Here is an 11,234-nt window from a genome sequence, read left to right on the forward strand (position 1 = left end):
TACAGCATGTTACAGCGTGCTACAGCATGTTACATGTTACAGCGTGTTACAGCGTGCTACAGCGTGTTACGTGTTACAGCGTGTTACAGCATGTTACAGCGTGTTACAGCATGTTACAGCGTGTTACAGCGTGTTACAGCATGTTACAGCGTGTTACAGCGTGTTACAGCGTGTTACAGCGTGTTACAGCGTGTTACAGCGTGCTACAGCGTGTTACAGCGTGTTACAGCGTGCTACAGCGTGTTACAGCATGTTACAGCGTGTTACAGCGTGGTGCAGCCACGTTCAGATCCTTCGGGGGAAAAATGTCTTTTTGTGAAGCAAACGGGTTAAACCTCACTGGCTTGTGTGCTCCGGTCACTTTGAGACTGTTGTGTTTTGGGCACTTTAGGGGCCTGTTCAGACCCTGGGGGCCTGGGCTGTAGATGTAGAGTGTGTTTAGTCTTGCTCGGCCTGACCGGGAGTCATCTCGTTTAACACCACCTTCTGTCTCTGACCCCTCCCCCCCGAACCAACTTGTCTCTCCAGAAACAAATGATGATCTTCTGCTGCTGCGTGATTTTGGCTGTCGTCCTGGGTTCATTTGTCTACAGCTTCATCAAATAGAGACCCTAATGAAGAAAGTCTCCCACCATCTGAGGCCACGGGAGGCCGCAGGACACTCAGTTTGCTCTAATTTCATTACATATCAGGAACAAAGCGCCACATTTATGATCAGTTCAATCAGAAAAACATGACGACAGCTTTCTTCTTCATGGCCTCGCTCCAGTCTGTGTCCCTAACCTGTCCAATAACAAACTGAATATGACTGTGTGCACAAAACAGAAAAGAAAAGCTGGAGACCTTTCAGTGCAGCGACCGACACGTCAATAATCCCACCAAGAATGTCCACATCATAGGGCTACATGCATGTTTAATGTGTTAGCATCAGCTCATCGTTACTTAGCTGTGCTCAGTGCAAATGTGTGTGATACGTCTTACTCTAACCCTGCTGCAGTTGTTCTGCTGTGGAGCGATTTTTCAGAACCAAACTTGGAATTTGAAAATGTGCAGCATGAAAGGTCACCAACAATCAGGGCCAAGCCTGTGAATTACTGAGTGTGACTGCTAGCATGCTCCATTTCATTTTCATTCACTGATTTGTCCTCTTGTCATATCCATATTCAGGAAAGTGCACCTGATTTGTAAACAACTTTTGAATAATGCAGCCATGAAAAGCTTTTATTAGGAAGATTAGCTGTTGTGTTGCTGTGTAAGGAATAAACAGCAGAGGGTGTCCATTAATATTAGAGTGATTACAGCAGGTGCTGGTACCTGACACACCTGTGCTGTAGACTGCATCCTGCCCATGTCCACAGCAGGCCCGTCGAGAGGCCTTTAGGATTCACAGTAAAAATCCACATAGTGAGCTTTTAACCTTGAAGTGATTAAAAATGGCTCATCTTAGATGGTGTGACTCAGGAACTGATGTTCATTTTAAATGTGTAAGATTAGAAATACAAATCATTTGATGATTCAGGTATTTGGTTTAGATCGTTGTTATTTGTGTTTATTACGACTGAACTCTCATGTTTGTATAATGTGCTTGTGTGTCTGTTTTTATGCTTGTTATGCTTGCACTTGCTCTGACCCACACTGTGATGTTGGATGCAGTACAGCCCACTCGTGAACTGAGAGCCTGCTCTCCTATATCAATATTTTTGAAAATGTGTATTCCAATAAAATTCCAATTGGAAGTTTACTGAGGCGTCTGAACAAACTGATGGCAGACTCTTTAGTTGCGCAGTGTGTTCAGAAAAATAACCTGGAAGATTTGTCCTGCCGGGAGAGGTCATCGATAGTCGACAGGCAGCTGTTGTGTGACAATGAACTATCACAGATTTTATTCATCTTCAAATTTGATCCTAGGACCGCTAAATATCAAATTCCGGGGATTGAGGTGTGCATTCACAGGGACACGCTGTTAGGTCTGGTCTGCCGATGCTTCCAGCGCTTCATCGTTAGCTTCTTTGTACACGCTGTGTGTTTGTGTCTGCTGCTGACTGAAGGCCGTGGCTCTGAGCACGGCGAACTATTTATAAAAGTGCATCGTTTGTAGTTTTCTTCACTTTTTGAATAAAAATCAATCTGTCAGTTACTACACTTCCACTTCCATTTTATTTCACCTTAGCGTTTGCCGACGTTTTCCTCTCGCTCGCCGTACTCAAGCTGTACGCGTTTGACAAACAGTCCCTGCCACCAATCACGAGCGCTACGCAACATTCTCCAGCCAATCAACAGTAAGCTGTTCAAAGTGCACTTCCATTTATGGGGCTGCGGGCACTTCCTTGTTGGGTTGAAGGCTACAAAACGTGTCCGTCCGCCGTGTGCCTCTGAGAGAAGAAAACAGGCCACAGAGGGCGTAATACGTCTCCGATTACGGCAGGTGTTTGCAAGTGGACGGATCTCCGCTGCGATGGGGGTAGGCATTTAAAACGCATTATTTTTGTGTAATCGTGTTATTTGAAAGTAATGACTAGTTGTATTGAGTGATAGGCGGTGGTTATTGTGATAACTGTTAGCACGATAACTGTTAGCGCGATTGGCTAGTTCTTTTGACTGATTACGCGTTTGTCCACTAGTCGACCTGTTTTGACTATATCAACCAATTAGATGTGAGTTTGTTTTGGAAGTGTGCTGTTATTGGTTGCTTCCCAATTTCTTTATATGTTGATTGGCTGGCCATATCCAATCAGAAATTACAGTTCTTTCGCGTGAGTGGCACAGCTGTCGTCCAATGAAAGGGTCGTGGGCATGAGTGTGAATGGTCCAGTGTTCGTTTGTGGGCGGGGTATAGTGAAAATGGCGGCTGTTCGGAGAAGGAACTAACTTTATTACCATGCTAGGACTAAAGCAAGTAATAGTGCCAGCTTCTTGTTGTTTTTTTAAATGTTGATAGCCGTTCCGGAGTCATGTCGTTTTGTCTCTGTAGGGTAGTGACAGGGCAGCTACGTAAGCTAGAGAGGAGTGTGGCTGTCAAAAACCAGATAAAGAAGCTCGAACATTAAACGGTCCTGTCGGATTTTCTAAAAGCCAGCGAGTCCGGCTCTGTATGCGACTAAATTGTAAGAAGTCGGTGAATTAGAGGTAGGCAGCGAGCCCTGCCAGGACAGCACAGTGACGGCTCCTGTGGGACCATCGCTGCCCACTGGTGTCTGTAGTGGCACTCAGGACCCGCCTTTGGTTCCATGAATGAAAATGGATGATTCCAAACCGCGCTACAGCAAAAGACTGGTAAGTGTCGGGCAGATTCCAACACGCTGGTTCTGCTACCTCAGCCTGAGCCCTGTTTTCTGTTACAGCGGGAGACCACTGCAGGACGCAGGGACGCAGAGCAGTCTCAACGCTCAGTGTCTGCCTTCAGTCAAATCACTGCAACTTTATCTGTGAGCTTCAGCTTCACGTGCGTCTTGTGCAGTACCATATCTGACAAAGCTGCATCACAGTATGCGCCGGGTCCGTGAGGGTGAAGCACAGCGGGAAGATATGCTGTAGAGCAGGGTGTCAAACTGAAGAGAGCTGTGGGCAACTCCCTCTCAAGTAACTGAGTCCTTTCATTGATCTACCAAGTAAACACAGTGGTCCTCTCTCTGGCCAACACATGGCAGTTGCTATCAGGCAGGTGTGGAGTGGTGTTAACCAGCACTTTGCTTTCATGTCCAAATTTTTTTTTCTCAAGTGTGTCTGTTTGTGAGTAAACAGACACGCCTGCTGCTTGCAGTTTTGTGTACCTGCAGACTTACTGTTCATGTTCCTTAGAAGTGTTTTGAAATCGTAGGCAAATTCATATACAGAACTTTGTTATTTACTGTGAAAATGCAGCTAGTAAGGAGGTAATTGAGGGAAACTCTGTAGTTAACCTTTTAGTACTTGTACATTATACAAAGGAAAATGCTGAATGACTTATAATGACCAACAGCCAAAAGTACTAATGAATCTGTGCCTGAGGCATCAGTTAATGAAGAGTGTGTGTATGTTAGTATGAGGGGTTAGGATAAGATGGCACCCAGCGCCTTTCCCCATCATTTTCAACTCCAGGTTTATTTTCTTTAAAAAGGACCTAATAAGGTAAGAGTCCTGAGGAACATGAAGACGGTGATGGACGCACGTTTCACACGCGGGTTCAGTGTACGTGTGTTATCAGTCTGTACCCCAAGTATCTGTTTGACATCATCATAATAATGATGCAGGGCCAGGATAAATGTTGCAGCCAGCCTGAGCTTTCAGTTAGCATTATAAAAAGAAGTCAGCAGGTGTTTAAAAAGAGTAACACTAGCAAACCAGCATGAGTGAAATAAGTTGGCTGTTAATTTATGTTGATAACTTGTTTATTAACAGTTAGAGCTCGTGGTTTGCTCCAGAAGACTCTGCTATAAACAACTATACATCACAACTGGGGCAGGGCAATATGGCCAAAATACTTATCACCATATATATTTAAACATTTGCGATAACAAAATAACTGACGATATAATTGACACGAGACAAAATACTTTACATCTCAACTTTATTAGTGCAAAAAAACCATCAATGTATTTTTACTTAAACAAGCAGCTGTTTGTTTGTTTGTTTGTTTTTATGCACATTAAAGTTGTATAAAAATGTAACAGTGCAAATGCTAATTCGTTGCTGACAGTTTAACCATTCTGTCAGCAAGACAATCCATCCAGTGGTGCGGCTTCATAGTTCAGCAAAGTCGTACTTTGATAGATTCTTGAGCGCCGTGTTCGGTAATAACGACGGCCCGCTAGCATGCGCTACCAAAAATAGTGCTTTGTTGTGTATCTGACAGAGGAAAGCTAAACCAGTTCCACACCACTGAAGCTGCACTTTTACAAACCAGTTCAGGTTCATCGTTTCATTCAACGATCCGCTTTCGCTCTTCTCGTTCTCCGTCGCCGCCATGCTTTTTCCACCATGTGCGTATGTAAACAAAGGTACTGCGCTTGCGCTTTTTACCCATATTCTATTGCCATATTTCGTTTTCTTATTATTGCCCAACATTACACCGGTATTCCCGTGAACGGTATGATATGGCCCAGCCCTAATCACAACAATGTGATGATCAGTTGCAGTCTCGATCCTGGACTAACATCATGATGATGATGATGATCACACATGCCTCTTCCTCCCTTTGCTGGAGTTCACACCTGTGCACGTGAATCCGATTAAGTCCTGCGTGTGTGCTTGTCTCCGTGTGTCGGCCCCGTGGTGCGCTGGTGTCCTCTCGGTGTCTGCTGTGGGAGGCTGCAGCCTCGGGCCCAAAGTCGGATCGTTTTGAGGACAATGAATCTATTAAAGTGCTGATTTTATAGTTCCTGGTGCTTCACGATGAAGCTGTTTTCATCTTCTTGGTCAAAAAGAACTGAGGTGGGCCCTAACATGGACTGCCATTCAAGCCCATTTCATTTATACCCATTCAGTACTCAGTAGCTGCTGTCAGGCCTAGGATACGACAGGGGTGATCCCTGTGAGTGAACACTTGGCAGTGCTGGGAAGCTTCCCCTACAGAACCTAATGCTCATGAACCATAATTAGAGTTTTCAGATATTTGGCACGAGGCTGTAGAAATGGTTACTTCTTATCCTTTTAGCTGCCACTCTGTGAAGCGCCACTTTGGACTTTTTCTTTTGCGGTTGGTTTGATAAGAAGGACTGTCCAGTTTGGGTTAATGTCCATCCAAAGCACTTCAGTCCTCTGTCTTTTACCATCCCTCTTACTCTGTTCTCCTCTCTAGCGTGCTCGTAACCAGCAGCGTTACCATGATGATGGCATCTCGGATGAGGAGATTGATGGGAGGAGGATGTTTGACCTGGAGGAGAAGGTTAACAGTGAGAGGTTCAGCTCTGACCGAGTGCTTCGCATGGATGGAAAAGGTTGGTGTGAACACTGTCTCCATCGTTCTCTCCCAAAGGGAGGGAGTGTGTCCTGGGTTCTGTCCGTCCAGCAGTCCAACAGCCACACCCACATCAACATATTACGTTCAGTGTTTGTGTGACAGTAGACATCAGCTGATTTAACTGGGTCAAGGTCGTATCACATGGTAAAAGCGCTACAAATGATACTACCCATAATTTTTGCCTGTAGCAGCTCACACTAGGAGACCCTGCAGTTGGGCAGAAACGATCCCGTCTGCAGAGTCTGTGCACTGTTAAGCTCTTACCAGGTGCGTTGTTCGGCTCGTCCACATACCTGTTGTTGCAGCGTTGCTGATTGGCTCGATCCTCGTAATATAAACTAGGCCACTCCCCTTGTCAAATCAAACCAAATGACTTTTATTGTTGTGTGTGTGAGAGAGATGGCTGGACGTGTACACACACACTGTATTCGTAGGTATAGTGTCTTTGTGTTTCTTATATGGGTTTAAGCTTTGAGTCTTTGCGTCTGAGCTTTATTTTTCAGAGCCTGACGCTTTTTTCTTTGCTTCTTAGAATCTTATAGCGAGGGAATATTTAAATGAAGAAACATGTCTTATAAAGCAGCAGTCGTTGCTGCACTGAGGTGGTGTCACAGAAATTTGAGAGATCGTGCTTGAAGAGTGAGATATGCCAGTTTATTAGGAATGCCACACAAAGATGTGCTTTCAGGACCCTGGACAGTGCACATGGTGTTCACTGTGATCTCATGAGCTGTGCTCATACATGTGACTGTAAAAGGTCAGCTGCATGCACTCTGACATCACCTCCCCGTGAAATCTGCAAATCCCAAGAAACCTAACACACCAGTCACAGAGCGTAGAAATAAACTCGTGTCAATCCGGCGTTTGTGGAGGTTTTATCTGGTGGAAGGATGGAAGCTGTCCTAATATAAGAAACAACAGTACTGTCCTAATTATCCATAGGACAGTACTTCTTGTCCTATGGATTATAGTCCTGTGTTGAATGACGCTTGTATATTTCTCTGCAGACTTTACATACGCATTCATTCAGAGAGGTGGTCTGAGGGACCCCGTCGTTTTTGAGAAGCCTGATGGACTGGGAATCAAGTAGGCCCCTGTGTAACTTCAGTGTTATTAAATACGTCTATAAACTGAGCTGATGTAATGATGTTGTGTCCTCTGGTTCTGCAGGATGCCAGATCCTGACTTCAGCGTCAATGACGTCAAGATGTTTGTCGGTAAGGCTCGTTCAGTTACACACTGCTGCTAAGCATCAGCTTCAGTCCTGGCTTTGCCTCGCTGTACAAACGCAGTGATTTAGGTAATAAATGCTGTAATTACACTTATTTAAAATACGGGGTTTTCTATTAAAAACAAAGAAGAAATTGAACCTAATTGTTGAAAATAACTGTCAGTGATACTAATTAGAGGTGATTTCTAACTGAATCATGTCCATAGGTGTACAGGTAGCTTCAGATTAGCACAAACTGAATTTTATTCATATAGAGCCGTTTCAGCCAATGAGCCTGTATGTGAAACACTCAGTGCTGATCAACTTAAGGACAAAATGATAAATAAAGTCATTACTTTGAACGTTGTCTTGATGCTCCTCACTCGGTGAGGTTTCTGGAGAAGCTCGACATCCGCCCAGCTGTTGTGAGCAGCCTCTTGTGTCACGCTGTGTCTAACAGAAGGCTCCCCTCTCAGGTAGCAGACGCATGATAGATGTGATGGATGTGAGCACTCAGAAGGGGACAGAGATGTCCATGGCCCAGTGGACGCGTTACTATGAGACCCCCCCGTGTCAGAGAGAGAAGCTCTATAATGTTATCAGCCTGGAGTTCAGCCACACCAAACTGGAGAACTGGGTCAAGAGGCCTGCCACAGTATGTACCTGCAGGCCTGTTTGACTGGAACTGCTGACAGGAAATAAAAACCTTTAAAGTGATTTTAATCTGTTTGTTTTGTCTCACGTTTGCACGTGTAGGTCGATCTGATCGACTGGGTGGACAACATGTGGCCTCGGCATCTGAAAGAGAGACAGAGAGACTCGACTAACTCTATCAATGACATGCAGTACCCCAAAGTACAGAAGTAAGTGTCCTGCTGTAGGCAAGTGTGGCGGCAGGATGTGAGCCGTGATGACGATGATGTCTCCACAGGTACTGTCTGATGAGTGTTGAGGGCTGCTACACGGACTTCCACATCGACTTCGGTGGGACTTCAGTATGGTACCACATACTGAGAGGGAGCAAGGTGAGGCCACGAGGGGTCGGCTAAGAGACGATCTCTTTCCCGTTACAGCTTCGGGTCAACGCATAAGTCCTGTCAAGTATAAAGAACAGGCTAGAAGGGGAGGGGCCTCCTGAAAGTGTCTGTTTTGTCCCACAGCAGAGCACAGTGAATTACACTTTTGTTTACAGGTGTTTTGGCTGATTCCCCCGACTCCTCAGAACCTGGAGCTCTATGAGAACTGGGTACTGTCAGGGAAACAAGGAGATGTGTTCTTGGGAGACAGAGCGTCTGACTGCCAGAGGGTTGAACTGAAGCGGGGCTGCACCTTCATCATACCCTCAGGTACACACTGACGTGCACTCACTACCTGCAGAAGCAGTCCTGTGGTATTATAATCACTGTGTGCTACAGGTTGGATCCATGCCGTTTACACCCCGGTGGACTCGATGGTCTTTGGAGGAAACTTCTTGCACAGCTTTAACATCCCCATGCAACTCAACATCTGTAGCATAGAGGACAGAACGCGGGTAGGTGAGCAGGCTCTGCATGAGCTGCTGAATGAACGTGAATAGACTTTAATCTTTTTACCTCCTGCAGGTTCCAGCGAAGTTTCGTTACCCCTTCTACTATGAGATGTGCTGGTACGTGCTGGAACGCTACGTCTTCAGCCTGACGAAGACCTCCTACCTCACCCCAGAGTTTCAGAAACACTCCCTGGGCATTGGTATGTACACAGCCCGCAGTCACTGCCCACTGGGGGACACACATGCGTGTTGTGTGGGCCATACTGGTCAGTTCTGAGTCTTTCTTATTTCCTTCATGAAGGTCTGAAGAATCTGTGTGGCTCAGATCCAGTCAGTGAGCAGCTGAAGACTGAGGGGGAGGGTGTTGGCAGTGAGGAAGACTCTGAGAAGCTTCCACTTAAGGTCCACCTGACCCCCCTTGAACTGGAGGGACTCTGGAACCTGCTGGGTAAACTGGAAGCTCTGCCCTCTAACAAGAAGTGTGTCCCAGCAGGGATACACAACGCCCCGGCGCTCATCACACACATCAAGGTATCGCTCCTCTGTATGTCGTCGTGGAGCTCCACATGAGCCTCGCGGTTCTTTCTGTCACGCTCACGTCTCTGCTGTCCTGCAGGCACTACTGAAGGAGCACGCTAATGACAATCCCAGCATGTCGTACACAGGACGGCCCATCGTCAGGTGGCCGAAGAGGGTAAGCGGTCTTTATTCACCAACAGACTGCACACTTGTCATGGTAACCCTGCCTCTGGTCCGTGGAGCACTCCGTCTGTGCAGAGAGAGACTGAGTCACATGAAGGAGGTTTATGATGATCCTGTCCACAGTCCTGTGAAGTACGCCTCATGACTCGGTAGTTTTTAAAACCTTTAACACACATAACAGTTTCTGTGTGTGCGGTTCATTTAACTCTGCGTTACAGACACTGATTGCAGATCCTCAGCTCTGCACTCTGAGGTGTTTGTGCCGACTGTGGTCATAATACACAGCACCAAGTTTGGACACGTGCTAACACGTCCACTCTGGTCTCGTCTGTCCAGCAGAGCTAACAGTGCGTGCGCACAAAGATGTGTGTCAATCGAGCGTCCAGATGTTTGTTCGGACATTACGAGCAGTCGTAAAAGTCCCTGTGACCGGCCGTGCAAACGGACCACAACAACAACAAATGATTTATATAACGATAACATGCACATAAAGCCAATATTCAGCTCTTTTTTTTTTTTTTTTTTTTTTTTTTTTCTTTCCCCCATCTGTTTTCTTATGCTTCACGGGGGGGGGTCACCCACGTCACCCGGAGGTAAATGTGTTTCCTTATACAGCCAAACTGGGACAGGGTAGGATGACTACCAGTTGTTTAGTCGTTCGCACACTTGTTCTGTCCTGACCTTTAGCGATTGATGGTGCATAAGCTCTGATAAGAAGAGAAGCAGCAGGGAGGAGGGAAACGGGAAGGCCTCAGAGGAGGTTCATGGATGTAGTGAAGGAGGACATGCAGGGGGTGCTGGGACAGGGTGAGATGGGGGCTGATGGTCCGCTGTGGCGGCTTCTGAAGGCAGCATGTATACTTCCTGTGTCATCGTACCAGTTTCCACTGCTAATGTCCGTCCCAGTGTGCTGGACTGCTGGTAACTGACTTTGAACAATCCATCAAGTCCAAGTGATCAAAGTCATTTTCTTGTGTAAATAATTAACCCTCATAATGTCCTCCTGATTTCCACACAGCTGTGGTCCTCAGGGGACAACAATGTCCCCATCTGGTTTGACTGATGCATAATTAATATGAAGTTTGTTTTTCCCACACTTTTAATTAAAACTTAATTCATATTTCTTTATTCCATTTCAAATGTAAGTCTGATTAAAAACCTCATAAAAATGATTTTTTTTTTCTGTTTTCGGGTAAAAAATAAATTAAATCATCAGTTATCGTGAGGATCGTTTCACAACCAGAGTCAGATGCTTTAACAGATGATCACAGGCGGGTTTATGTCAAAGTTAATTTAGAAAGCTGTTTTTAAACTACTTCAAGTTTTTTACTGGCAGCAAATAATCACATCAGGGGTCCAAAATGACCCCGTCTGGTTTGACTGTTTATAAAGCAACAAGTATAAAATATCATCCATCTCTGTGTTTCAAGGTTTTATTCAACTTTATTCCAACTCATTACCTGACAGTTTTCTATATTTTGGCATGGTAGGAACACCGGGGCATGAGTCTGAGTGAAGGGAAACTTTCATGAGGACAAAGGCGTGTCCATATTTGACACAAGTGCAGGAGGAAGCTCAGGTTTATTCCTCTGCACTGGTCCCATCATGGACAGCTTTCTTTCTGCAGTTGCAGGCCAAGGGTCATATACAGTAAACAAGCTGTTACAGGTGATTGTTGTCTTTTGGAAACCTGCAATGTTAGGGACAACTCGTGTCCTGACTGCAGGACAGACGGTTTGCCATCGCACACGAGCATGTTCCATGTACAGCTGGACCTGCATCACATGCTGCCCATGTTTTTGTCTCAAAGTTCCCTGGTTTACTTGGATGTTCTGTTGGAGGGGACAGAGTCCTCT

General features: G+C 45.6%; 2 protein-coding genes across 5 annotated transcripts in view; both read left to right on the top strand.

The window, feature by feature from the left end:
* Positions 1-2,137, top strand: part of zgc:165520 (uncharacterized protein LOC571872 homolog) — an 8,093-nt gene extending 5,956 nt beyond the window's left edge. The window contains exon 10 of the mRNA XM_005949860.2: positions 529-2,137. Coding sequence (XP_005949922.1) covers positions 529-606 — 78 coding nt within the window. The 3' untranslated portion in view covers positions 607-2,137. The remainder of the gene's footprint in view (positions 1-528) is intronic.
* Positions 2,138-2,306: 169 nt separating this feature from the next.
* The window catches only part of kdm2aa (lysine (K)-specific demethylase 2Aa), an 18,718-nt gene continuing 9,790 nt past the window's right edge, over positions 2,307-11,234 (top strand). Inside the window, exons 1-13 of one of the 4 annotated variants that reach the window (XM_042215408.1) lie at positions 2,483-3,273; positions 3,342-3,425; positions 5,777-5,915; positions 6,946-7,024; positions 7,109-7,155; positions 7,625-7,803; positions 7,905-8,011; positions 8,080-8,173; positions 8,341-8,494; positions 8,564-8,679; positions 8,750-8,876; positions 8,978-9,207; positions 9,293-9,370. In XM_042215408.1, the coding sequence (XP_042071342.1) occupies positions 3,232-3,273; positions 3,342-3,425; positions 5,777-5,915; positions 6,946-7,024; positions 7,109-7,155; positions 7,625-7,803; positions 7,905-8,011; positions 8,080-8,173; positions 8,341-8,494; positions 8,564-8,679; positions 8,750-8,876; positions 8,978-9,207; positions 9,293-9,370 (1,476 nt within the window). In that variant the 5' untranslated portion in view covers positions 2,483-3,231. Of the gene's footprint in view, positions 2,462-2,482; positions 3,274-3,341; positions 3,426-5,776; positions 5,916-6,945; positions 7,025-7,108; positions 7,156-7,624; positions 7,804-7,904; positions 8,012-8,079; positions 8,174-8,340; positions 8,495-8,563; positions 8,680-8,749; positions 8,877-8,977; positions 9,208-9,292; positions 9,371-11,234 lie in introns of those variants that run through there. The other 3 variants (XM_005949857.3, XM_042215410.1, XM_042215409.1) reach the window with 3 other exon arrangements.

Source organism: Haplochromis burtoni, unplaced genomic scaffold (genome assembly GCF_018398535.1).
Source record: "Haplochromis burtoni strain Fernald_Lab_line unplaced genomic scaffold, NCSU_Asbu1 Contig_713, whole genome shotgun sequence".
Classification (NCBI taxonomy): Eukaryota; Metazoa; Chordata; class Actinopteri; order Cichliformes; family Cichlidae; genus Haplochromis; species Haplochromis burtoni.